Genomic DNA, 23,999 nt, shown 5'->3' on the forward strand with positions numbered 1-23,999 from the left:
ACCATGAACTTTGATGTGTTGGTATCAAACTGTCTCTCCTCCATTTTGGGAGCATTGGATGTGTTTTCTATGAAAACCTGTTCGGCTCGTGCGGCTCTGAGCGTCTTTTCCCGCCAGTTGTCCCGGTCTTGGCAGTGAGCGTTCAACCTTCGTTTGCTAGTTGGTAGCTAAGTAGCTAAGCTAACTTGGTTCGCAACCTCACCTTGTTCGGCACCAGAACCACGCTGAGTTTCTGGTTGTGGCCCCTGTTTTACCTTGGTCCGGTATCGATTTTACTTTACCCCAGTTACCTAATGCCTGCCCCGCGGTGCGTGACGCCAGCGGTCCCAGTCGCGTCACCTCGTCGTGTGTGAGTGGTTCGGAGCGGACCTCCTTCAGAGACGAGCATTAGGCTGGCATGGACATGCACTCCGTCAAGCTGCGTCGATAAGTCGATGAAGAGCGACAACTGTCGTGTTAAGCGGTGAGTGGGACGGAGGCCCGGCCGGCAGCGCCTTCGGGCTGCGTGGAACCTGGAGCTGCTGCCGACACTCATTAGTTTGACCGGACTGAAGCCGGTTCCAGTCGGCGTCTCTTAACGAACCCACGCCAGGACCCCTGAAACCTGGACGCTTTTTAGTCATTTGTCTCAAATGTGCCCACTTTCCCACCAGACTAAGTGACAAAGTTTCAGCTGAAAGTGAGTCTGCGCAGACAGCGATGCGTTTATTTAGGAGCCGGTTGATCAGTTTGATCACCAGCGCATCGTTCCATTCACGTTTTACTTGAGTTGAAAGCAGCTGTAGGGAAGCAACACAGTTATTTATGCCTGGTGTATTCAGCTTCATAGAAGTGCCGTTACCAAGCTGATGACCCCAATGTGTGTTTACAGACAGAAACCTTTCACCCTCACAGAGCACCGCCAGTGTTCGTCCACCCTGAGCCATCAGGATGTTGGAGGGTCTCGTTGCCTGGGTGCTTAACACTTACCTGGGAAAATATGTCAGTAACCTGAACACGGATCAGCTCTCGATCGCACTACTGAAAGGTAACCACACATTCCTCTGTTCTAGTAAATGAATTAACACTATTGTTGTTTGAATGTGTTTGTATTCTTTGTCTTTCTCGTAACAGACCTGACCCTTGAGTTAAGTAAATAGTTAGACTTGAACACGATCAACGTATTTACTGTTGTGTAGTTGGAAATAACAAATCAGTACAGAATGAAGACATGGAACTTTTACTCTCTGCCTCTGTTGGCTCGGGCTAAAGGTGCAGTAATGCATGTCACCTGTAATGAGACCAGTCAATGCTGTGGAGCTCATGTTGGAACAGAACATCTGTATGAATGCTCAACCAGCTGCAGTGGATGTGTTTACGTGTTCCCCGTCATTCTTCAGGTGCTGTGGAACTGGAGAACCTCCCTCTGAGGAAGGATGCCCTCAGGGAGTTTGACCTGCCGTTTGAAGTCAAAGCAGGTGAGTCACACCGACATGTGACGTAGTTCTCACCATCAACCTGGTTGGCCTTTCAAAACAAGATGCTGGCACAGCATATTTGTGTTTTTATAATGTCCTTTTGCAGCAGCAAAATAAAGGTGTACTTCTATACTAATTGATGGTTTAATAACCTAGATGAGCTTAACAAACGATATAGCAAATGAGGATTTTCCTGACCTGTGATGCTGCTCTAATTGAGAGTGTTGTTTTCTCTAGCATTGACCTGTGACTGCTCATTACAAATAAATAATGATGCCATATTAAATCAAAAAATGGAACTAAATATTAATATTAGTCAATCATTATGTGTTTGCCTTTTTGTGAACTATCCTTCATTCGGGTCTTTCACCAGGCTTTATTGGGAAGATTACTCTCCAGATCCCTTTCTACCGCCCTCACAGTGACCCATGGGTCATCTCCATGTCCCAGCTCAACCTGATCATCGGCCCTGCCCAGCTGCAGGAATACGATGCAGAAAAGGAGCAGGAGGAGGAGAGGGAGCGCAAGAAACGCCTGCTTAAGGCTCTCGAAGACAGATTTAAAGTAGGCAAAGCCACTTCTGACAGAAACATGTAAACCAAAGCCCTTTTAACATTAATGTGGCATCTCCAAATGTTTTCTTCCACCAGAGTGAGTGTGAACAGAGGGGAGAGTCGTACTGGTATTCTGTCACTGCTTCTGTGGTCACCAGGATTGTGGAAAACATCGAGGTAAGATATCCCACATTAAAAATAAATGATACATGAATCAGTTGAAATGACAAGACCCCAGCAAGCTTAAATAAGTCAGTCTCCAGTTTTCACTGTAAAAGTAAAAGTAGATGAGGTATTAGGCAGCCGCTTAAAGCTTCACACTATCACATAGTTAAATCAGCCTCACAGTTTAAAGGATTGTATTAGATGTTTCACAACTCAACCTTTTAAGACATTTGTGTGTCAGCACAGGTTATTAGATACTGCAGAGCTCAAAGGTAAAGTCAATGACAACAATAACAGAGCTGGCTGAACCTGATTCAGACTCCCTTTGCTGTAATCCAAGTAGTTGAGTTGAGGCTGAATTGCTTCCAGGCGTCACATAGCTGTTGTTTCAAGCCCGAGTTTGTATGTGTGCAGCTGAAGATTCAAGATGTGCATCTCCGATTTGAGGATGACTTCTCCAACCCGGAGAAACCGTTTTGTTTTGGAGTCTGTATCAAGAGCGTTTCAGCACAAAACCCTTCCAAAGAGTCTGTAAGTGTTTACCGACTCTATACTGATGAAAAATCTGTGTTTTGTTACAAGTCTCTGCATTTTGGACTAACAAATTTTTTATCCAATCTTTAGATTCAAAAGCTTGTTCGACAAAAGCAGCTGGAGATCGAAGACTTTTGCGTATACTGGGACACAGAATGTGAAATGCTGGGAAATCTGCCTGCAAATGAGATCCAGGTCAGACACACACTGAACCTGAACTAAGTTTCCTTGAGGTTTATTTAAATTACAGACAGCAAAATAAATGATTGTGCTCCTCAACAAAGCGGGAAGCAGAGTTGACAGGAAGGTGATGTTTGCAAAAACCTTTTTTACAACTGCACAGGAGTCAATGACCGAGTGTATGCAGAGCCGTGTGCACCAGTACATCTTTGAGCCAGTTTGTGCTTCCGTGCTGCTTAGACGAAACGCGTCCAAGGAGCCTCTGAGGTCCCGACACGCCCCAAGGATTGAGGGCCAGGTTCAGCTGGAACCCTTGTCCTTACGTTTGTCGCAGGTCCACTTAACACTCATGTCCCCTGATTCAGCTTATTAGTTTGTGAGAAGAAGAGATCGACCATGTGTCTGTTGTCTGGTAGGTCCAGTACCAGCAGATCATGGCATTTCTTAAAGAACTGGACCGCCGGGAGAAAGAGATGCTTTACCGCAAGTGGAGACCCAAAGTACCCATTTCTGGGAAGTAAGTTCACAGCTAAACACTGCCGTTTGTTTGTTTCTCACACTAGTTGAAAACGTTATTCACAGATCCATTCCACCAGACATTCTGTTTATGTAATTCCAGTCACTTGAACCTGTAGCCTGTATTTTTCCTTCAGCGTTCAGCAGTGGTGGAAGTTTGCCATCCAGGCAAACCTCAGTGAGATCAGGGAGCAGCGACGGCGAGGCAGCTGGGAGTTTGCCCTCCAGCGGGCTCGAGACGCCCAAACCTACACCAGCCTGTACTTCAGAAAGCTCAAGGCGGTCCCACTGACCCCTCAGGAAGAGGTACAGCACCCCCACACACACCGTTCATTCACTTATCAGCACATCCCGGCCCTATGGCATTGACCAGACTAAGCTGATGTTTGTCCTCGTCGTTCAGAGTGAGTTGGAGCGTGTGGAGGAGGAGCAGTTGGTGGAGGAACTGCAGAGTCTCAGAGAAATTGTCCACGACTGGTTCAGAAAGCAGGAAGAGCTGGCAGAGGTATAATGGGTAGTTTATCTAACTAGGTATAAATGAAACTGTCTTGTTGCAGTTTAGATAAAATGCCCGTCTGCCTTTTCCATGATACATTGCTTTAGTCACAAATTGGTAATCAGACTTCCACCAGTCTGAGTGTGTTTGTGTCATTGGGCACTTTGTGGCTCTGTTTTCCAGAATGTGCGAGAGCCTAGTACTGACCCTCAGTCTTGTTCACCCACCACATCCATCCCTAAAAGCGGCAGTGGGATGATCCAGTACCTGCAGTCCTGGTTTCCAGGCTGGGGAGGATGGCATGGAGATTCCCAGGACCCAGACCAGCCTGAAGAGCTGCTGCCGAGTCCATCCTCCTGGGACATTCTAGGTGAGAGACTCGCTTCTGTTTAGCCTGTTTTCTAACTAAGTTGAAAAAGTTGTTAAGGTCATTGCACCGATGACACGCAGTGTTTTGGTGAATTTGTGATTTATGTATGTGTTGTTTGGTCTCGGTTCTTTGCTGTTCCTCATTATTTATTGATTCCTTAGCGGAGACAGAGGACTTGTTCGACCCACTGGAGGACTCTCACACACTGAACACGTTCACCAAGCGGGACCACATGTTTGCCCGTCTTGAGTTCCTACTGGAGAAGGGTGCCGTCACGCTCTTCCACCAGGAGAGGAGGGGTGGCACGCTAAGTGAGAGTGCAGTCATCCAGCTGGAGTTCTCAGGTACATAGAGGGTTGCTTGTTCTGTGATTTTTTTTTTTTGGGTTTGAACACTTTTTAGACTCAGCAAGTGCTCTGCTCACTTGATTCCCACAGGTGTGAAGGTGATCGTGGAGTCGCTGCCTCGCACTGAATCCTCCCTCCTGTCCCTTCAGCTCGGTGGTTTGTTCCTGAGAGACTTGACCACCCAGGGCACCATCTTCCCTGTCTTGGTCTCTCCCAAAACGGTAGGTGGTTCTGTAAATAACGTGAAGGAAAGCTCCTCGAGTAGTAACAGAGATGTTTGTCTTGTAGGACAAAGTTGTTTTTACCACTAGTCAGCCATCCAGCCAGACCAGCAGCTCCTCAGGTACGTGTAAAGAACTGGTTGATTAATAATTTCTATATAAAGAAAAATTCTAAATGTTTAAATGTTTTACTGTTTAGTTCTAATGTACTTCAGTAACTATGAAGTTGTTAACTGAACATTTTTATTAGAAACTGTTGTATTTGTTATTATTAGACTGACTTCATTTGTGTGTTCGCTGCTTATATTTTTAATAGTATTTTATTTCCTGGTTCAGATATTTGATTCTTATTAGGCACCATTTCTGTTATCATCAATGCAGAGATCTTGTCTTCACCTGTGTTTGAGATGATTTATGAGCGTAACCCAGCAAGGTGCAAGTTTGAGAGAAGATTGGAAGTGAAAACGAGTCCACTAAACATTGTCTACAACCCACAACCAATCAAAAAGGTGACAGAGTTCTTCTACAAAGGAAGGGTTCACACCTCCGGTAAGTGCATGTTCTGCCAGTGTGTGGTGCACAGTGGCTTGAATTTTTCTTACATTAGTCTTTGTTGCTTTAATAAGACGGATGAAAAGATTTAGAAATAATAACAACAATAATGTAAGTGATCAAGTGAGCCATAAATGTCCTAAAGCCATGACCATGCTCCCAGTTCAGACCTTGGCTCATTGTATTTCTGCTGCATTTCTTGCATCTGTAGGTTTTGGCTACCAGTCTGAGCTGGAGCTGCGAGTGGCAGAGGCTGCTAGGAGGCAATACAACAAGCTGAAGATGCAGACCAAGGCAGAGATTAGACAAACCATTGATCAGCTGCTGGTTGGGGAGTTTATTGTAAGAGGCAATCAAAAGAAGGTGACGTGACATAATTGTCTATCTGATAATATCTAAATCCTGCTGATGTGTTTGCCTGTAGGAAAACAGTAAGCGTTGGACCATGAAGCTGGACATCTGTGCACCTCAGGTGGTTTTTCCTGATGACTTCCAGTCTGGAGACCCAATGCTGGTCGTGGTCGATTTAGGCAGGATTCTCCTCACAAACTCTCAAGGTAAAACACCACAAGAATAGAAACTTCGTATACATAAATATCCACCGCTTTTGTCTCAGACCTGTATTGGTTTGTTTGTTCTTTGAAGATGACACTAAGGCCAGTCCAAGTCATATGCAGCCTGAGCGGGAGGACATGAGTGATGACGAGTACCAGACGCCACTCGCCACACCGCCAGACTCTCCACCACCAGAACTAGAAATGCCTTTGAAAGAGGCCAGAGGCCCTGAACTGATTAGCCTCCCATCACCTGAAAATACACAGGCCTATAACAGAAAGCTATATGAGAAATACTCCCTGTCCTTTAAGGACCTGCAGATAATGGTTGGTCGCTATAAGGACAACTGGAAACATCTCCAAGAGAGTGATGTTGGTCCTACTCATGTGGTGGAGAAGTTCAACGTGTTATTGCAGCTTGAGCAGAGGCTGCGCTACACGTCAGATCCCCAGCTCCCTGGGGCTGTTCTGTCAGGAACCCTGCCAGACCTCAAGGTCCATATCAACCTGGAGAAGATGACTGCCCTGAGGAGTTGTCTGGCAAGACTTAGCAGCCCCTCTGTGACCGAAGGGGACGAAAGCCAGGAGAGAGGCCCCAACATACGGTCTCCCGACCCTACCCCTCTCCGCCATGATAAGATCTTTCAGAGAGAGGACAGCTCCTGGAAGCTGCAGGATTCAGCCAAAAACCTGACCCAAAGTGTGATGACATTAGAGCAGCATACGCGGGAGGTCTTGGTGGAGTCTCGTCTTCTGTTGGCTGAATTCAACATCAATTATATGCAGCTTGGTGTAGAGAGTGATGGACGCTACATATCTGTTCTTAAGGTATTTGGCACAAATGCTCATTTTGTCAAGAGGCCGTATGATGCTGAAGTCTCTCTGACTGTCCATGGCCTCCTGCTGGTGGACACTTTACAGACCTATGGCTCAGACTTTGACCTGCTCGTGGCTTCTCATAAACATCTCAGTTTTGACATACCAACTGGCAGCCTCAAAGAAAGCCAGCCCTCATCCCCTGTGCTGTCACCTGATGGCAAGTCTTCCGAACATCTGGGTCAAAATACTGAGACATGCCTCCCCATGTCTATGGATAGAACCTCTCCTAGTTCCTTTCTCAAAGATCAGGAGGCTCTAATTAAGCTTGAGTACCAGTTTGTGAGTTCAGACTGTCCCTCCATGAACCTGGACAGCTCCCTTCAAGTGATAAGCATGCAGGTCAATAACCTAGACATCATTCTCAACCCTGAGACAATGGTGGAGCTACTAAAGTTCCTGCAGAAGTCCTTCCCCAAAGAGGAAGGCACCTGGTCATCAGTGCAACAACAAACAACTGTGCCTTCCAGAGGAGAAGAGGAGGGGACGTATCAGGCCACATATGACCAGAACAAAGAACTGACTGTGGAGATCCACCGCCTTAACCTGCTTCTCCTCCGCACCGTGTCCACAGGTACTGTTCTTGTTGCTGAGAAAAAGGGTTTGAAGATTGCTACTGCCAGCATCAGTGGCACAAAGGTCAACGTGTCCATGGGCAGTCGCTTGGACATCAATGGTTCACTTGGGTCTATGCAGTTGGTCGATCTGAGCCAGGAGGGCGGCCGAAGCCAGTTTGTAGTCAGCATCGGTAATGTTGAGGAAAATCCCTCAAGTGTTGGCTCGACCATACCATTCCTCTCTGATGCAGGAAGTTCCCTCTCAGAAGCTTTAAATTTTTGTCTTGTGGAGAAAACTCAAGGGGAGTGTTCCTTGCACCTTCATATGGCGTCTTTGCACTATAACCACTCAGCCAAGTTCCTTAAGGAGCTCAGTTTATCTGCCAATGAGGTAGAAGACAATTTTCGCTCTATGCTAAAAAGTGCTGCCACCAAAGTGTCAACCGTTCTAGCCACAAAAACAGCAGAATACAGTGGTATGGTTTCACTCTTTGAGACTCCTTCACGGAGGAGTCGAACTCAGAGTCAGAGCTGGGCTTGTTCATTTGAGGATGAGGAGGATGTGACCACAGAGGAACCTGAATCCACACTAGACAAGTTCTTGGTTAAACTGACTCTCAACATCGGCATTGAATCTCCAGTTGTGTCTATTCCACGAAAACATGGGCACCCTGAGCTCTTGGTCGGTCACCTGGGAAGTATAACAATCCAGAATTTTGTCACAGGGCAGGACTCTGAAGGAGAGAAGTTACAAGTGTTGGTCAAGGATATTCGGCTTTATTCACTCAACATGAGTAATTTGATATTCAAGAGGCCACTCGGGGGAGAAAACACTGGCACTATGTCACCATCCCGCAATGGGAGCATCAGTCAGGATGAGCAGCAGTTCACACGGCAAGACTTCTTTGAGTCTCTGAGTCGGGGAAAAGGTGAGAATGTTTTATGTCCGAATAATCCACTCCGACGTGCTACAGCTTGTGTTACAGCTTTACTGTTTTTCAGCGTTCCATATTTTAAAAGACACCACTATACAGTTCACCATGGAGAAGGTTTCCATCGATGAAGACGCCCAGTTTACTCTACTCACCACAGAGGAGCCCTGCCAAAGCACCGGTTTACTGAGAATCGAGGGAAAATTTGTCAAACCTGTTCAGGTGCATGTTACACCACTGAAGAGTCATTCATTAGGTTATTGTATGTTTGTCATGTGTATTGATTTGAATGCTTTTGGTGCTAGGTATTCTTATGCAAGCCGGTGTATGAACAAGTGCTTCAGACGCTGGACAACTTGTCCCTGATTGAGGAACACCGTGTTACACCCAGTCAACCGCCAACACCGCCTCCACCAACACCTTCCTCTACACGTCCTCATCGCTTTCCTGACCCACAGGGGGGACTATTTGCAAGAGACCCTCCTCATATCAGCTTCTCCCAAGCGTCGCTTTCTTCTCCTTTGCCTCTGCAGTCCCACAAACCTGCTCCTGATTCTACCTCATTCACTCAAATTAAAGTCACGTTGCACGTGGCAGAGTTGCAGGTCCAGCTCAGTGCTGATCTTACTCAGGGCTCTCAGGGCTTAGTCAGTCTCCACTTCCAAGACCTGGAGGGAGACTTTACTAAAGACCATCCTCACCTACTGGCAGTGCAGCTGGCTCTGCGCTCGCTGCTTATGGAGGACCTCCTTGAGCAGAACCCTGAGTCCAAGTACAAACATTTGATGGTTTCCCGTGGAGCCCCCAAGCCCTCTACCTTCTGTCCAAAGGAGTACCTTTCGCAAAGCTGTCCATCAGCATCCAACGCACTGTGCCCAGACATGCCTCGCTCGCTTCCTGCCCACATGGAAGAGGCTCAGAATGTGTTCCAGCTCTACCAGAGGCATCCCAGCCAGCCTGCATCTAGTGGCCGCAAATCCAAACAGGACTCGAACTGTCCCAACACCCCACCCCCCTCTCCAACTCGACACATTCATACTCCTGAGCCCCCCCCAAACTTTGACGACTCATTAGTTCATATCAATGTGCTGCTGGTTGACCAGAACCACCCAGAGTTCAAAACACGGTACGGCAGTGTAGCACGAAGCGTAGACGTGGACTTTAACTGTCTGGACGTGTTGATCACGCTGCAGACTTGGGTGGTTATCCTGGACTTCTTTGGAATCGGCTCCACAGCCAATAATCACGCAGTGAAGGTGCCGCCAACGCTGCCTCCACCTGTTCCAGGATACCCTCTGTACGAGCTGGAGCTGGAGGAGGATGAGGCAGCAACCGAGCCCATCAACACAAAAGTGGACCTAAAGGTTGGGATGGCTTGGAAGATTTTGACATTTAAAACATTTCTGCATCTGTTTGTCTCGAAGACATTATCAGTAAACTCTAAACTTGAACTTGTGTTCACTTTTAGGTGCATTCCTTGTCTCTTGTGCTTAATAAGAAAGTGAACGAGCTGGCTAGAGCCAGTGTATCTAAATTATCAGCGCACCTGGAAATGTTGGGTATGTGTGAAATCTCAGTCTGTATGGTTCACTTGGTTGCAAAAGTCCCTACAGTCAAATGATTTGATGTTTTCAGATGGAGACCTGGCATTACAGGGAAGTTTAGGAAGTCTGTCCCTAAGCGACTTGACCCCACATGGTCATCTGTATCGAGAGCGCTTTACCACTCGAGGGGGGGAGGCTCTAGTTTTCAACATCTATAAGTATATATCACAGAAAAACTCTGCAGGGCCCTGAGAAGTTGGCCCTATTAGCTGTTGATCCCCCGTGTTTTGTGTTGTTCCAGGTACGGCCAGCCTGACCCTTACCTGGAGAGGGAATGTGACATCAAGGTGTCTTTGCAGATGGCCTCGGTGCAGTATGTCCACACCCAGCGCTTCCAGGCCGAGGTGGTGGCCTTTATCCAGCACTTCACTCAGCTACAGGACGTCCTTGGCAGGCAGAGGGCGGCCATGGAGGGCCAGACTGTGAGTGCGGTCTGCTGGGTCCCTCTCATTGTGATCCTTTAGGCTGGACCTTAGTGATTGTTTCCTCATTGTGTTTCTCTGTAGGTGCGGGATCATCCTCAGCGGGCGTCCAGGATTCTGCTGGACATCGAGGCTGGTGCCCCAGTTATTCTGATTCCAGAAAGCTCCCGGTCACACAGGGTCATCGTGGCCAATCTCGGACAGCTGCGGGTACAAAACTGCTTCTTGCCAGCTGGGGCTCATGGGACATTTTCCCTTCGAGACAAGGTAGAGAAACTCACCATGGCACATGCCTTTTTCCCTTCTCTGGTGAGTGGTCCTCCCTGATTATCAGCTCTGTTTGTCCTCGGTCAACTAACTTCACTATATTTATTCTAGAACTTACTTCGTGTCTACCTGGCTTCCTGAACGTTATAGTAACTTATTTAAGTCTGATACTTGATGAAAACAGCATGCATGATGAAGACTGTAACTAAACCTAAGCAGCAGTCCATTTGTCTTGAACTGCATTAAAGCATAGTCATGTTTTGTTTGTCATTATTAAAGCCAAGGTCCACGGTTTTGTGTATTAAACCTCAGTCAGACGTCCTGTTCTCCAAACATGACTTTACTGATCCAGGATAACGTTATAATAATCAGCAAACACAAACCTTTTAGGTCTCTCTGGTTTGGCCCAGACCCACATTTCAGACACAGGAGGATACCGCAAAGCTGGTGCTGTTGTGTTTGAAGCAAAGGAACTGTTGTGTTTAGACAACTAGTGTGGCTCTAAACGTGTTATGAGTCTTTCACATGCATTTTGTGTTTCCTGTTAAGAACATTATACTGCATGCAAATTCATACAAGGATCCATCACATTACAAGGTATATTCGCATGAGTTTGCTTTAATGTGCAGCACCTGTGTTTTAGTTGTTTTCATCCTTGACTGACAAACGACAGCATTTATTTGATGCTTAATGTGCATCATTGGTCACTTTGACTTTAAACAGTGCATCTCAGAGCCTGTATTGATTCATACAGTGTTGGTTATGGTAATACTCCAACTTACTACTACAGTAACATGTAAAAGAAATTTCATTCTAGTCACATATTAGATGAATATGTTTCTAGATGGACATTTGAAATATATAACTGGATCAGTCTTTAGTGATCAGAGAAAAAGTTATTATGAAAGTTGGTGGTTGGTGTGTTGTTTTTATCCCATTTGAGCTTTGAAGTGTTGGTTGAAGTGTTTGTTTTGATCAAACATCTGTAAAGTGAAAAATGTCGACTCTGCTTTGTTGTTGGTTTTCTGCCAGTGATACAATGAAACTGGATTCACATTCACATTGTATTTTATTGCCCTGATTAGTAAATCAGCGGCATCCTGTGCTCGATCGGCACAGTCACACGTTTCAAACCTCCCACTTCACTCGATTAATTCTTGTTTAGTTTTATTTTTGTGTAATTGTAATGTAATTTTGTGTGTAAGCATTGATCAAATTGTTTTCTTCTTTTGCAACAGGAGCGTGTCCAGAGGGCTGCAGAAAACACTAGTGAGCAAGAGAAACCTGGCGTTTCCTCCTCTACAGCTTTTACTCTTGGCAAACCACAAGCTACACACACAGCGGGAGTTGGTGAGCAACACCCCCCTCAAAGCATAGGTTGGTATGGCTGTTGATTAAGTCTGGACTCCTGCTTTGTTGTAGTAGTCGTAGTCATAGTCGTCTCACCTTGTGGGCTGTGTTTTTTGGTTAGACGACCACGTATGTCTGTTGGACTGCATTGCGCTGGACCTGCAGGAGATGGATATCTTCGCTGCAGAGCGTCTGCCCGCTCAGCCCTGGGACGGCAGTGGTAAACCTGCGGAAAGCTCAGACCTCATCTTCCCTTCGTACTCTGTGCGGCGCAGTGGAGACAACCTGCTGAAAGACCATTGTCGACTGAAGCTTAAAGTGGAGCGCAACCTGGACAAGTACAGAGTCACGAGACTAATCGTCTTCACTGTGTGAAGAATTTACACACATCTCTAACCTGAACAGTTTTATTCCAGGGAGCTGAGCCATGCGGTACCTGACATGACCATTCATGGCAGCCTGTCGTCAGTTCACTGCTGCCTGGACCGGGAGCGCTACCAGCTGATCAGAGGCCTGCTGGAAAACAACCTGGGAGAGCCTGTTGAAGAGTTCCTGCGACCGTACAACCTGCAGGATCCCAGCACATATGTTAGCAACCACTTGCACTCTCACCCTCCAGGTAAAGGCTTGCTGTCTGTGACATCCTGACAAACCGATGCCTCATTTCTGTACAGACGGTGTTGAGTGGAGATGTTTACACCAGCTTGTCGTTCCTGGTGGACATGATGGATGTGAGTCTGGAGCTGCTGGACACCCCCAAATGCTCATTATCAAGGTGAATAGAATGTGGTTGTTCATGCAAGTGCAGTTGATTATTACTGTAACTAAACTGAAAGCTCAGATTATTAGCAGAGATACTTTCTCTCTCAAAAGGTTTGACTTCATGAAGTCTAAGCTTCTCTTTGAGAGTTTGTCCAATGGATCCAAGTCTGTCAACTTGGTGTCACACTCTCTGTTGGCATATGACACTCGCTACACGGGACTGCACACGAACACTGGAGGAACAGACGGAGCAAAGCACAATGTGTTTGACTGCATCCTCCAGCCATCTAAAACGGGCACCAACCGGGCCTCACTGCAGCTGGAGCTGCACTACAGGTAGGATGGGAGAAAAGCTCCATGGGTGGAGGCAGAGCTTTATGTAGCGTCAGATGGTAAATGGTTTCACTACTGTTTGTTCTGCAGATCCACTCGTGAGTCGTCCAGCTTCACAGTGGTGCTCAACAACCTTAGGGTGTTTCTCATCTTCGATTGGCTCCAGCTTGTTCGAGACTTTCTGCATGTGCCGGTGGAGAGTCAGACATCGAGCTGCACCGAGACCCGGCAGCGCTGGCCTAGTAACACCAGCACCGACTCGGGCTCCAGCACCATGAACACGCCCGGGGCGGTCATGCCAAAGACGGTAAAGAGCGGTGTGGTCACCAAGAGGTCCACAGTGCCAGTCAATCAGGAGCGCTGCCTAGAGGTCAAGATCAACGTCACAGGTGAAAGACATGTGGTATAAACATAAACCTGCAAACCTTAATTTCATGCGAAAGCTAATTATTTAATAAAATTAAATGAAAATGTAATGGAGGAAAAACCTTTCATTGAACTCCAGGCACAGAGTTTGTGGTAGTGGAGGACTCGTCTTGTCTGGACACCAATGCCATCATCCTGAAAGGAACCACAGTCCTCACCTACAAGCCTCGCCTGCAGGACAGACCCTTCTCTGGCAGCCTCGCTGGGATAGAGGTGATCTGTATGGCTTTAGGTTGTTGTTCACTGCGTTAGCACAGTTCTTACCAGAGAGATAACCGAGACGCCTCCTGCCCTCAGGTGTTCTCATGTCGGCTGGGTAGTGAGCAGGAGACGGCGCTGTCCATCATCGACCCGGTCAACGTGCAGGTGGAGCTGTGTGGAAGCCCCACCTACCAGAGCAGCTCGGGTCTACTAGATGCCTTCAATGTGGAGGACATCCCACCTCTGCTGGAGGTCAGGACCCCAATATGTAAAAGCATATGTGCTGTGTACAAATCCATCAGAAACCTCCCTGACACCCTGTAGATTGATTATAAACTACACTTGATCCCCAGAACAGAAAGGGATCGCAGCATTGTCTAACTGTGTTTGATGCTTCGGCAGATTCAGTTTCCTACTCTGGATATTCGTCTGTCCTACAATGACATTCAGCTCTTCCTGGCTATCGCCAAGTCCATCCCTACGTCCAGCACCTCGGTGCCACCTGACTCTGATGCTACTGCTTCCAGTGCTGAGGTGGCTGCTTCACCTAAAGACAGCTTCAGGTTAAAGACTGAGGCCCTAATAGGTACGTCCAGCTGACTGATGTTTTTTTGCCCCCGTCCCCCAAGCAGCCGGGCGTCTGTTACACAAAGTCTAAAATGGTTGAGGTTCTGTAATCCTTGTTAAGCAGCAGCTGTTGACCTCCCCAGGCCTAAAAGAAGTGTGTATGAACATGAATATTTGTAGATAGTCTCTTGTAGCCTTGTATCAGTTCAGAAACATCATTTAAAGATTAGTTATAATACATTAGCATTGATTGTTGATTGTTATCTGTGCAGAGGGACAACTGAGCCATTTACAAGACCTTGGCTTCAGGAAAGAGGACTGCAAAAGAGCTTTGATGCTGTGTAAAGGTGAGTGAACTGTACCACTGCTCCTCATACCTGCAGCGTCAGAACGCTGTGACTTTTGTAAACATAACGGTGCCTCCATCAGGCCAGCTGGACCAGGCTGCCACGTGGCTGCTGGAGAATGCTGAAAACATTGCGGGACATCCCAGAACCAGGGCGGACTCCAGCTCCAGCAGCCACTCGGCTCCTCTGTCTGGGGTGGAGGTGAAGGCTGAGAGCGTGTGCATCTGTTTCATCGATGACTGTCTGGACTGTGACATACCACTGGCTGAGCTCACCTTCTCCAGTAAGTGGCCTTACACTAGAACTCCAGGCATGTCACATGGTCTTCCTCAGAAGACTGAGCAGTTGAAGTGTTTCATGTCTTGTGTCTATTTGTAGCCCAGAGTTTGTGCTGTGCTTGTTGCAGGGCTCTACGTGCTGCAGCGCATTGGCTCCACGCAGGAAGGCAATGCCAGCTTCACTCTGTCTGGAGACTACTACAACCGAGAGTTATCGGGTAAAAAGGGTGAGGATCGGTGAGTTGACCTCACGGCTTCAGGTTTTCTCACTACTACGTGTGTCTGCTCCAGGCTGGGAACCCTTCATCGAGCCCTGGCCCAGCTTCCTCACCTGGCAGCAGCAGGCTGCCGGCCGCCTCCACCCGCCACGCTTCAAGATGGGGATTCGAGCCAAACAGAGGCTGGACATCGACATCACCTCTGTTCTGTTGGGTGAGTAAAGGCTGGAACAAGTTGCACATGTAGCATAACAGAATGCTCACCGTGGCTTATCCCCTGTCCAGAACAATACAACACCACCAAAAGCTCCTGGATAGCTGACTACTGCAACGAGGACATCCAGAACCCCCAGTGTTCAGCTCCTGAGCCGTGGATGGGCTCCTCAGTCGACCCACCCAGCTTCACACAGAGTGAGTCTCAACTGCTCCAATGAAACTAACCAAAAAGAGGTGATGAATGAGTGGTGGAGCATTGCTAAAGCAGAATGTAAAACACAGCAGGTATCTGTTAAGTGTTGGGTTCAGGATTCGGTTTATTACTTTGCTTGTATCTGTTCATCTTGTCAGAAAACCTGGTTGATGAGTCACTTTATTCTTAAGAGTCACAGAACCCCAGGAACACTCATCAGCCACGTTCTTTGCTCTGTTTCTGGACCAGGAAATGAATGAACGTGTTAGTTGCAACAACATGTAAATACAGTTGAGACCTGTTGAAATGATGCATGACCTGCACTGATCTGCAGAAAGACTGAAATGAATGAGGACAACCACACTCTAACGCTCTTGTGTGTTCCCTCCGCATGTGTTTCTGTTCTTCCGTAACTGTCTCTCTGATGTCAGGTGCTCCTCTCACTCACCTTAGAACTAGGAGCACAGCCAGCTTGACCTGCCTCGAGCAGCAGATTCCCTCCAGAGGTACAGTTCAGAGTTTAGTGGCCCGTTGGTCTCCTGCACCAGCACATTCAGTCATCACATGTCTGCTCCATGAACTGCAGTCACATCAACCACAATAGGCCCAATATTTGTGCTGATGACAGCTTTGCACACCTCCGTCGACTCCGTGGGGCAGTCACCTGGATTGGTTTTCCAACAATGGTGAAGGATGCTTCACTCTGATCCAACTTCTCCCAAAGCACCTGAAAGCTTCTGCTCATTGTTTCCTGGGATGGTCCTCGGTGTCATTAAAGTATTGACAGATGAAATGAACAGTTGACACTTTGAGGACTGAAAACCACTGCAGGTGCAGAGACTTGCCAGATAACTGGAGCTAAAATATGAAACTTGTTTCATATTTTTAATGTGTATGTTGGTTTTCAGTATTAATGTACAATGTTGCAAAAGCAAAGAAGTAGCATCAGACTTGTTTCTGTGATGTTGATGTGATGTTAGGTTGCAGCAGCCCTTCAGCTTGATGAGTCAGGGACGTAGTACTAACAGAACAGTACTCACAAAGACCCACTGTGGACATTTAGCTGCTTTGCATGTTGAAGTAGAAACGACAGTTTGTGGTCACTGTCTTGTCGTTCCTTCTCCTTCCTCGGCTCTGCATGAACAGCATGACTTGCTTGCGGTTTGTTTTCTGCTGCATGACCAGTAGTCCTGACTGTTGCCTGTAGAAGATCTAGTGGAGCTTGAAACAATCTAATTAGATAGTAATGATTTTTACAATGACTAATCACTCACTTTATGACCTCAGAACCGCTGTGACGGTGGTGACTGAAAGCTACATTGTTTTGACTTATCTTTATACACACTGATGTGAATACAGCTCATGTAAACATGTACACCTTCAAGCATGTAGAATTCAGAAACATCAGTTTTGGTTCCTTAGCGCTTTTGAAGAAGTTGAGAGAGATTTCATGGATTACTGTTCTTAGGGTGAAATAGGTGAAGCGTCTCAACCGGCAGCTGTAAAGTGTCACGGAAGGTGGAAGCTGCATGACTGCTACTGAAGCTAGTTCTAACCATCACACCAAACGCAGGCTTCTCTCATTGGGCCCTCATTTCTCTGCCCAGCAGACGTCAAGCTGTCCAAGAGGAGGCAGCCCTTCGTGCCATATGCTCTGCGCAACCACACAGGATGCACCATGTGGTTTGCTACTCTAACCACCACTCCCACGAGGTGAGCCGAACTGGAACCAGGGCCAGAACCTCGCAGGAGATATGAAACTGATTCATAGCTTATCAAAGCCAAACATCCAAGTCTGTAATAATTGTAGAAAAAGAGTTTAACTTATTGAATTGTGCACAGAGGCTCATTCACCACTCAGTGAATCTGAAAATCACACTAGCATTGTGATCATGTTTGACACAGGGTGGCGCTGTCACACAGCAGCAGTGCAGACTCCATCTCAGATCTCCACGGCCCAGGAGCCGATGACACCCACAACATCAGCCAGTGGAGGGAGGTGCTGCCTGGGGAGGAGATTCCCTTTGAGTTTGAGGCCCGTGAGAAACTCCGGCACCGGTACGGCTCAGACTCACGCACACGACCTGTTCATCAAACTAAACCTTGAAGCTGCTGATGGACGGTTGCTGCCTCCTCTCCTGCAGACACACTCATGAGCTGAAGCTCCACCAGCTGCTGGTGCGGGTGTGTGGATGGGAACAGGTCAAGCCAGTGTCTGTGGACAAAGTGGGCGTGTTCTTCCGTTACGCAGCAGCGGACAGAACTAACTCGTCCAGCACGGTGAGCTGGAGTCAGACACGGTCCGGTACCTGGTGCTTTGTAACAAACATTCAACTCGTGTCTCTTCCACAGGTTGGCAGTCCAATTAGCAGGACTAACATCATCCACCCACATGTTTATGTAAGTCAGCATTCAGTGTAATGATACATAAACAATAAGAAAAATAATAATCATAGCAGCAACAACACTTGAGACAAATAGCTGATTCAGACGCTACTTTTACACTAATGGCGACTTTCTTTGTGTGTGAACCCGTCAGTTCTCGGCTCTGCCTCCAGTCAGAGTCGTCTTCTCCATCTCCATTGAGGGCAGTGCCAGGAAGGTCATCACGGTTCGCTCTGCACTCATGGTGAAGAACCGGCTGGACGTTCCCATGGAGGTCAGACTGGACAGCCCCTCTGCTCCGGACAGTAAGACGCCGCTTCCTCCCAGCTAAATAATGACGCTCTTCAGTGTGCTAATGAAGGGAGCCGTGTCCCTGTGTTGACAGAACCTGTGGTGCTGCCTCCCATCCAGCCGGGTCAGGCCCTGGCAGTTCCCCTCCACCTGACATCCTGGCGGCTGCAGGCTCGACCCAAAGGTCTCGGCCTGTTCTTCTGTAAAGTTCCCATCCACTGGACCAGCGTGGAGCGGCCCGGGGAGGTCAGCAGCAGTAAGAGGGAGTGCCAGTCAGCCAACTTCGATGATGATCTCAAGCGGAACTTCAGGTAAGCTGTGACTCATGCTTGTTCCTGCCTGACGAGGTTCCGCTCCTCATGTTTCTGCGCCTTGCAGATTTTGTGTGGTGATTAAAAAGGAGAACTACCCTGACCAGCAACCAGCCAAGAGGGTTTCTGACAGCGGAAAGCAGATCTACCGCCAGCCGGGCCACACCATCTTCCTGCTGCCTACCATGGTGCTGGTCAACTTGCTGCCCTACGACTTCAACTACTACATCAAAGGAACCTCCATCAGAGGTTCCCTGAAGCCGGGGAAGGAGGCCGTGCTCCACGCGGCCGACACCTCGCAGAACATGGAGCTAGGTCAGGCCTCGTCACACCTCAGCACTGGAGCTGACGTCCCAAACCCCCTCCTGCTTCTAATGACTGGTGTTCCTCGTGTGTTATTCAGGACTCCTGTTTGAGAACTTCTCCATCTGCAAAGAGTTGCTTATTCCTCCGGGGACTCAGAACTACGTGGTGCGCATGAGGTTGTATGACACCAACAAGCGTCTGCTCTGCCTCACCATCCGCATCATACTGAGAGCACAAGGGGCATTGAAGATCCTCATCTCTGCTCCCTACTGGCTCATCAACAAGACCGGTAATGTTCCCGTCCATTAAAGGGCTGCCGCAGCCCTAGCCGCTGTTGTTTCTTAGAGCTCTGCTTGCTCCTCTGTCAGGTCTGCCACTGATTTTCCGCCAGGACAACGGCAAAACTGACGCTGCAGGTCAGTTTGAGGAGCATGAGTTGGCCCGAAGCCTCAGTCCTCTGCTTTTCTGCTACACTGACAAGGAGCAGCCTGCTATGTAAGTAGCCTCTGCCCTGTCAAGCTAAGTTGTCCTGCTGCACCCTGTTTCATTTTTCCCTGGCCATCTCGACCCCAGGTGCACAATGCGGATTGGGAAAGGGATCCACCCAGAGGGAGTTCCAGGCTGGTGCCAGGGCTTCTCCCTGGACGGAGGAAGTGGGGTCAGGGCAGTGAAGGTTATTCAACAAGGGAACCGGCCCGGCCTCATCTACAACATAGGTGAGCTGGTCCATTTAGCCAACAAACACGCTCTGTGCTCAGGGGCCAGTTTAGGGGCTTCATTGTTTCGCGGTTGATCAACACAGGAATCAGTGTGCGGAAAGGACAAGGACGCTACAGAGACACTCACATTGTGACCTTTGCCCCCCGATACCTGCTGGACAACCACTCGACGCACAAGCTGGCCTTCGCTCAGAGGGAGTTTGCCAGAGGAAAGGTGAGAAAATGAGCCAAAAGTGTCTCCTGGTGCAGACCACACCCGCCATGAGGTTCTGTCTCCAACCCATCCTACATGTTTGTCCCAGGGCACAGCCAATCCAGACGGCTACATCTCCACGCTGCCGGGCTCCAGCGTCGTCTTCCACTGGCCTCGTAATGACTACGACCAGCTGCTGTGTGTGCGGCTCATGGACACCCTCAACTGCACCTGGTCTGGAGGCTTCGAGGTCAACAAGCCCAAGTCCTTCCACATCAACATGAGGTGAGCCGCATGTAAAGCAAAGCAGGTTCTCCTGAATCAGGGATTATACCTTCACTACTTGAACTATGTCACTCAGGTTGAGTTGATTGGTTTTGCAGAGACACTCTGGGGAACTGTTTCTTCCTGCGGACAGAGATCAGCTTGAAGGGAGCCACCTACCAGATCTCCTTCAGCGACACCGACCAGCTGTCACCTCCCTTCCGCATTGACAACATCTCAGAGGTAAACATGTTACATGAAACAGACGGACATTATAAGTCAGAGTAAAGGAGCCTGTGTCCAAATTATTACTAGATGCCTGATGCTTCTCTACAAACTGTTTGTCGGGACGTGACTTGATTAATGGTAGCAGTGGGGTTAACGGAGCAGACTTTCTCTCTGAGCTGCATGAGACGTGTCACAGAGGTAGTCGAGAGGTTTTAGTTATGAAGAAAGATGAAAGGGAGCTCAAAGTCAACCCATATCAGCTGTGAAACCTCCGAACACCTGTGGGCATCATTATGGATTTTTTTTTTCCATAAGTGATGTCAGATTGAGTCGACTGATTCCAATATCAGAGAGAATTTTGAGATTTATCGCACAGAATCTAAAGACAGAGTAGAACAGGTGTAAAGGATTTCTTCTTTAAAACCCAGGTGCCGATCCAGTTCTGGCAGCACGGCGTGGCTGACATGCGGCTGCACACGGAGGTGAAGGCAGGCTCAGAGCTGGACTACGCCTGCGATGAGCCCACGCTGCCGCCCTACCTTACTCTGACCGTGAAGGGAGCCGGCTCCTCCGAGGTCACGGCCGACATGAACTTCTTCAGAGAATACAACAAACTGTACTACGAGAACTTCATCTACATCGCAGCCACTCGCACTTTCTCACAGTAAGAGGACGGCTACTCTGACTAATGATGTGGTTTTAAAGCACTAGTCCTAAAGGAAGTGGCATCACTGTGTCTGCAGGAGCGCTGAAAAGAGGCCTGTTGGGAAGCAGCGTGTGGTGAGCTGTGCTGAACTCGTTCTGGATGTGGACACCAAGACGCAAAGGGTCGTCCTGAAGAAGAAGGTACTGTCCTTACACCCAGGCGACTCCTCAGTACAGACAGAGCTGCCCATGATTCCTTCAGTTGAAAACTGCAACAAATGGGTTGTGTCGGACAGTTGACAGTGACTTTAATGTGTGGTTCAGGAACCGGGGAAGCGCTCCCAGCTGTGGAGGATGACTGGGACGGGCATGTTGTGTCACGAAGGCTCGTCTCCACCTCAGAGTAAACCAGCCCAGCCACGCCCACTGGACTCGTCTCTGGTGCTGGACATCGCCGGCCTGGCAGCTGTTAGCGACAACAGGTTTGTTCTGTTCACAGCTGCAGCTACTTTCTGAACTGTGCCGTGCGTCATGAAAGGTTGACTGCTTGTCTCTCTCAGTTTTGAACCTTTGATGCTGAGACGACCCGATTCACGCCGCAGCACCACCCAAACGTGGTATTTCAGCTCAGGCATGCTCACCTGCGGCCTTCCCCGGCTTGTGGTTCAGGTGGGTCGACCAACAAATGTGTGGACTAAAGGGTTTCAGGAACTCATGGTCATAATTTAATCATATTGGACATTCAGGTTAAAGGTGGTGAAGCTGGACTGTACGATGGAGCAGAGGTGGTGCTGGGACCAGACTCTGGGCTGGAGGAGCCGGGTCCTGAGCAGCAGTTCATCAACCAGAAGATGAGACCCGGTTCTGGAGTGCTTTCGGTGCAGGTGCTGCCCGACGGACCCACACGTGTCCTGCAGGTGAGAAGGGAAGCTGTGAGACTGTAATGTGAGGAAGTGTTCTGCAGATGTACATGATAAAGTTTGAGTGAGAGTCTTAGTGAATCTCATCACAGTAACTGTCACAAAGATCTACTTCCTCACTTCTGCAGATCAGTGACTTCAACCAGAGGAGAAATATCAGGAGCTCACCCAGCACAGAGCAGGACAAGATCAAAGAGGACGTGAAGAAAAAAGAGCCGGAGCAGGAGCTGGAGGTATGAAAGATGTTGTTTTTAATGCTCCATGGTTCATCAGATCACAGATCGGCTCCTTAATAGATTATTATTCTGGGTTTGGCTTTCTCTGGCGTCTTCAGGTGTTGGTCAACCTGGAGGAGGGTCTGGGTGTGTCTCTGGTCAACAAGGTTCCTGAGGAGCTTCTGTTTGCTACACTGTCTGGCATCGACGTCCACTTCACTCGCACTGCTGCTAACGAGGTGCTGGAGCTCAGCATTCAGAACATCCAGGTGGGCTCAGATTTCAAAAAAAAAAAAAAAAGATTTCAAAGGTCATGAACTTTGCCTTTCAAATCAGTCCCTACGTTTCTCTGTGGCATTATCACATATCTGTATAGACCAGTCACAAATCACTAGTTTCATACAGATCAGGAGGAACTGGAAAAAGCTTATAACAACAATATCACACAGAAGACATTCAACTGTCAGAGGACGAAGTCAAACTAGTTTAACAGTTCACTAGTACAGTAGATGACAGACACTGTAACAGTATGTGTGTAGACTGAATCTGTCTGTGTTCCTCAGGTGGACAACCAGCTGCTGGGCACCACGCAGCCTGTGATGCTGTGCGTCACTCCTGGCTCCAGTGACGTCAGCGTGAACGAGAGCGGCCCCGCGCTGCAGGTCAACGCGGTCAAAGTTCCCAGCAGCCTCATGTTCACTGAGCTCTACAAGGTGAGTGAGTGTGACCCAGAAGCGGCTGGAAAACGCTTTCTCGTTCACATCTGATGATGTAACGATGTGTTGGCAGCACCTGATGGTGACGGCGCGACGCTTCACAGTCATCATCGAAGAAAAACTGCTGCTGAAGCTGCTCAGCTTCTTAGGATATGGGCAGGCAGAAGCTGGTGCGTCATTAGTTAAGTCGCTCTGTTGTCAGTGTTTGTCTAAAAGGCCAAATATTAAGTCATACCTGTGATGCCTGCAGAGCTGGAGAAGCTGGGTGAAAACCTGCACGAGAAGCCCAGCGAGGACGCTGGACCCACCAAGCGCTACTACTTTGAGAACCTGAAGATCAGCCTCCCCCAAGTCAAACTGAGTGTCTTCACATCTCACAAGCTGCCTCCTGATCTCAAGGTACAGTAGCGTTTCCTCATCATCCTGTAAAGTCACGCAGCAACCTGTCACCTTGTGTTGCTTTATCACACGGTTACATCACCCGAGTCCAAACACTGAGGCACAGAAGATGAGGGTTAAAGTCGAAGGTGTTTGCAACATTTTTAACAGTCAGAAAGAACAGAGGCACTTTTCCCAAGCTGAGGGATCACTAAGCAAAAGGCTGAAAGCAGCTAGTCTGGTTTCATGCTAATTTAAAATACCCACCTACCAGTGTCCTGTGTGGGTCATGGCACCATTTCTTGCAGTGCAAACTGAATGTTGATCATTACAGGCTCTTAAAGGAACCCTGGGTTTCCCTCTCATTCGCTTTGAGGATGCGGTCATCAACATGTACCCATTCACCAGAGTTCACCCCTACGAGACTCAGGAGATCATCGTCAACGATATCCTTAAGCACTTCAGAGAGGTAGGAGCTGAATGTGCAAAGTAAAAAGTCTAAATGTTTCATCCCCGAGGGGCGTCCCAGTCTGATCTGTTTCACTTCATAAGGAGCTGATCAGCCAGGCAGCTCAGATCCTGGGCTCCGTGGACTTCCTGGGAAACCCGATGGGCCTTCTCAACGACGTCACCGAGGGCGTGTCCGAGCTGATCAAGTACGGCAACGTGGGAGGGCTCATACGCAACGTGACCCACGGCGTGTCCAACTCTGCTGCCAAGGTTCGTCTTTGCTCTCTGCCTGCCGCAGTCTTAGCATTGGTGCCTGTCTGGATCGTGTGTGCTGCAGTTTGCAGGGACGCTGTCCGACGGGCTGGGGAAGACCATGGACAACCGGCACCAGAGTGAGCGAGAGTACATCAGATATCACGGAGCCACTAGTGGAGAGCACCTGGTCGCAGGCATCCATGGACTGGCTCACGGTAACCTGGGGAC

The 23,999-nt window shown here is 48.4% G+C and overlaps 1 protein-coding gene across 8 annotated transcripts in view; it reads left to right on the forward strand.

The window, feature by feature from the left end:
- The window catches only part of vps13d (vacuolar protein sorting 13 homolog D), a 26,133-nt gene continuing 2,134 nt past the window's right edge, over positions 1-23,999 (forward strand). Inside the window, exons 1-66 of one of the 8 annotated variants that reach the window (XM_029155222.3) lie at positions 1-463; positions 872-1,027; positions 1,380-1,457; positions 1,831-2,021; positions 2,108-2,188; positions 2,591-2,707; positions 2,801-2,905; positions 3,054-3,224; positions 3,307-3,407; positions 3,544-3,712; positions 3,810-3,911; positions 4,086-4,272; positions 4,434-4,616; positions 4,710-4,840; positions 4,908-4,962; positions 5,222-5,389; positions 5,604-5,734; positions 5,817-5,949; positions 6,038-8,308; positions 8,382-8,533; positions 8,617-9,675; positions 9,780-9,870; positions 9,947-10,073; positions 10,157-10,337; positions 10,422-10,646; positions 11,843-11,981; positions 12,076-12,292; positions 12,371-12,542; positions 12,629-12,729; positions 12,828-13,052; positions 13,140-13,438; positions 13,555-13,688; positions 13,773-13,928; positions 14,079-14,262; positions 14,516-14,590; positions 14,673-14,873; positions 14,997-15,086; positions 15,160-15,300; positions 15,372-15,497; positions 15,927-16,001; positions 17,103-17,208; positions 17,401-17,553; positions 17,640-17,775; positions 17,848-17,895; positions 18,035-18,185; positions 18,266-18,482; positions 18,550-18,797; positions 18,886-19,077; positions 19,157-19,283; positions 19,362-19,504; positions 19,591-19,721; positions 19,810-19,985; positions 20,084-20,207; positions 20,621-20,856; positions 20,936-21,038; positions 21,162-21,319; positions 21,398-21,506; positions 21,584-21,754; positions 21,886-21,990; positions 22,092-22,241; positions 22,536-22,685; positions 22,762-22,858; positions 22,939-23,087; positions 23,401-23,535; positions 23,619-23,786; positions 23,854-23,986. In XM_029155222.3, coding sequence (XP_029011055.1) covers positions 931-1,027; positions 1,380-1,457; positions 1,831-2,021; positions 2,108-2,188; positions 2,591-2,707; positions 2,801-2,905; positions 3,054-3,224; positions 3,307-3,407; positions 3,544-3,712; positions 3,810-3,911; positions 4,086-4,272; positions 4,434-4,616; positions 4,710-4,840; positions 4,908-4,962; positions 5,222-5,389; positions 5,604-5,734; positions 5,817-5,949; positions 6,038-8,308; positions 8,382-8,533; positions 8,617-9,675; positions 9,780-9,870; positions 9,947-10,073; positions 10,157-10,337; positions 10,422-10,646; positions 11,843-11,981; positions 12,076-12,292; positions 12,371-12,542; positions 12,629-12,729; positions 12,828-13,052; positions 13,140-13,438; positions 13,555-13,688; positions 13,773-13,928; positions 14,079-14,262; positions 14,516-14,590; positions 14,673-14,873; positions 14,997-15,086; positions 15,160-15,300; positions 15,372-15,497; positions 15,927-16,001; positions 17,103-17,208; positions 17,401-17,553; positions 17,640-17,775; positions 17,848-17,895; positions 18,035-18,185; positions 18,266-18,482; positions 18,550-18,797; positions 18,886-19,077; positions 19,157-19,283; positions 19,362-19,504; positions 19,591-19,721; positions 19,810-19,985; positions 20,084-20,207; positions 20,621-20,856; positions 20,936-21,038; positions 21,162-21,319; positions 21,398-21,506; positions 21,584-21,754; positions 21,886-21,990; positions 22,092-22,241; positions 22,536-22,685; positions 22,762-22,858; positions 22,939-23,087; positions 23,401-23,535; positions 23,619-23,786; positions 23,854-23,986 — 12,457 coding nt within the window. In that variant the 5' untranslated portion in view covers positions 1-463; positions 872-930. Of the gene's footprint in view, positions 464-535; positions 680-871; positions 1,028-1,379; positions 1,458-1,830; positions 2,022-2,107; positions 2,189-2,590; positions 2,708-2,800; positions 2,906-3,053; positions 3,225-3,306; positions 3,408-3,543; positions 3,713-3,809; positions 3,912-4,085; positions 4,273-4,433; positions 4,617-4,709; positions 4,841-4,907; positions 4,963-5,221; positions 5,390-5,603; positions 5,735-5,816; positions 5,950-6,037; positions 8,309-8,381; positions 8,534-8,616; positions 9,676-9,779; positions 9,871-9,946; positions 10,074-10,156; positions 10,338-10,421; positions 10,647-11,842; positions 11,982-12,075; positions 12,293-12,370; positions 12,543-12,628; positions 12,730-12,827; positions 13,053-13,139; positions 13,439-13,554; positions 13,689-13,772; positions 13,929-14,078; positions 14,263-14,515; positions 14,591-14,672; positions 14,874-14,996; positions 15,087-15,159; positions 15,301-15,371; positions 15,498-15,926; positions 16,002-17,102; positions 17,209-17,400; positions 17,554-17,639; positions 17,776-17,847; positions 17,896-18,034; positions 18,186-18,265; positions 18,483-18,549; positions 18,798-18,885; positions 19,078-19,156; positions 19,284-19,361; positions 19,505-19,590; positions 19,722-19,809; positions 19,986-20,083; positions 20,208-20,620; positions 20,857-20,935; positions 21,039-21,161; positions 21,320-21,397; positions 21,507-21,583; positions 21,755-21,885; positions 21,991-22,091; positions 22,242-22,535; positions 22,686-22,761; positions 22,859-22,938; positions 23,088-23,400; positions 23,536-23,618; positions 23,787-23,853; positions 23,987-23,999 lie in introns of those variants that run through there. The other 7 variants (XM_029155226.3, XM_029155227.3, XM_029155230.3 and 4 more) reach the window with 7 other exon arrangements.

Source organism: Betta splendens, chromosome 7, assembly GCF_900634795.4.
Source record: "Betta splendens chromosome 7, fBetSpl5.4, whole genome shotgun sequence".
NCBI lineage: Eukaryota > Metazoa > Chordata > Actinopteri > Anabantiformes > Osphronemidae > Betta > Betta splendens.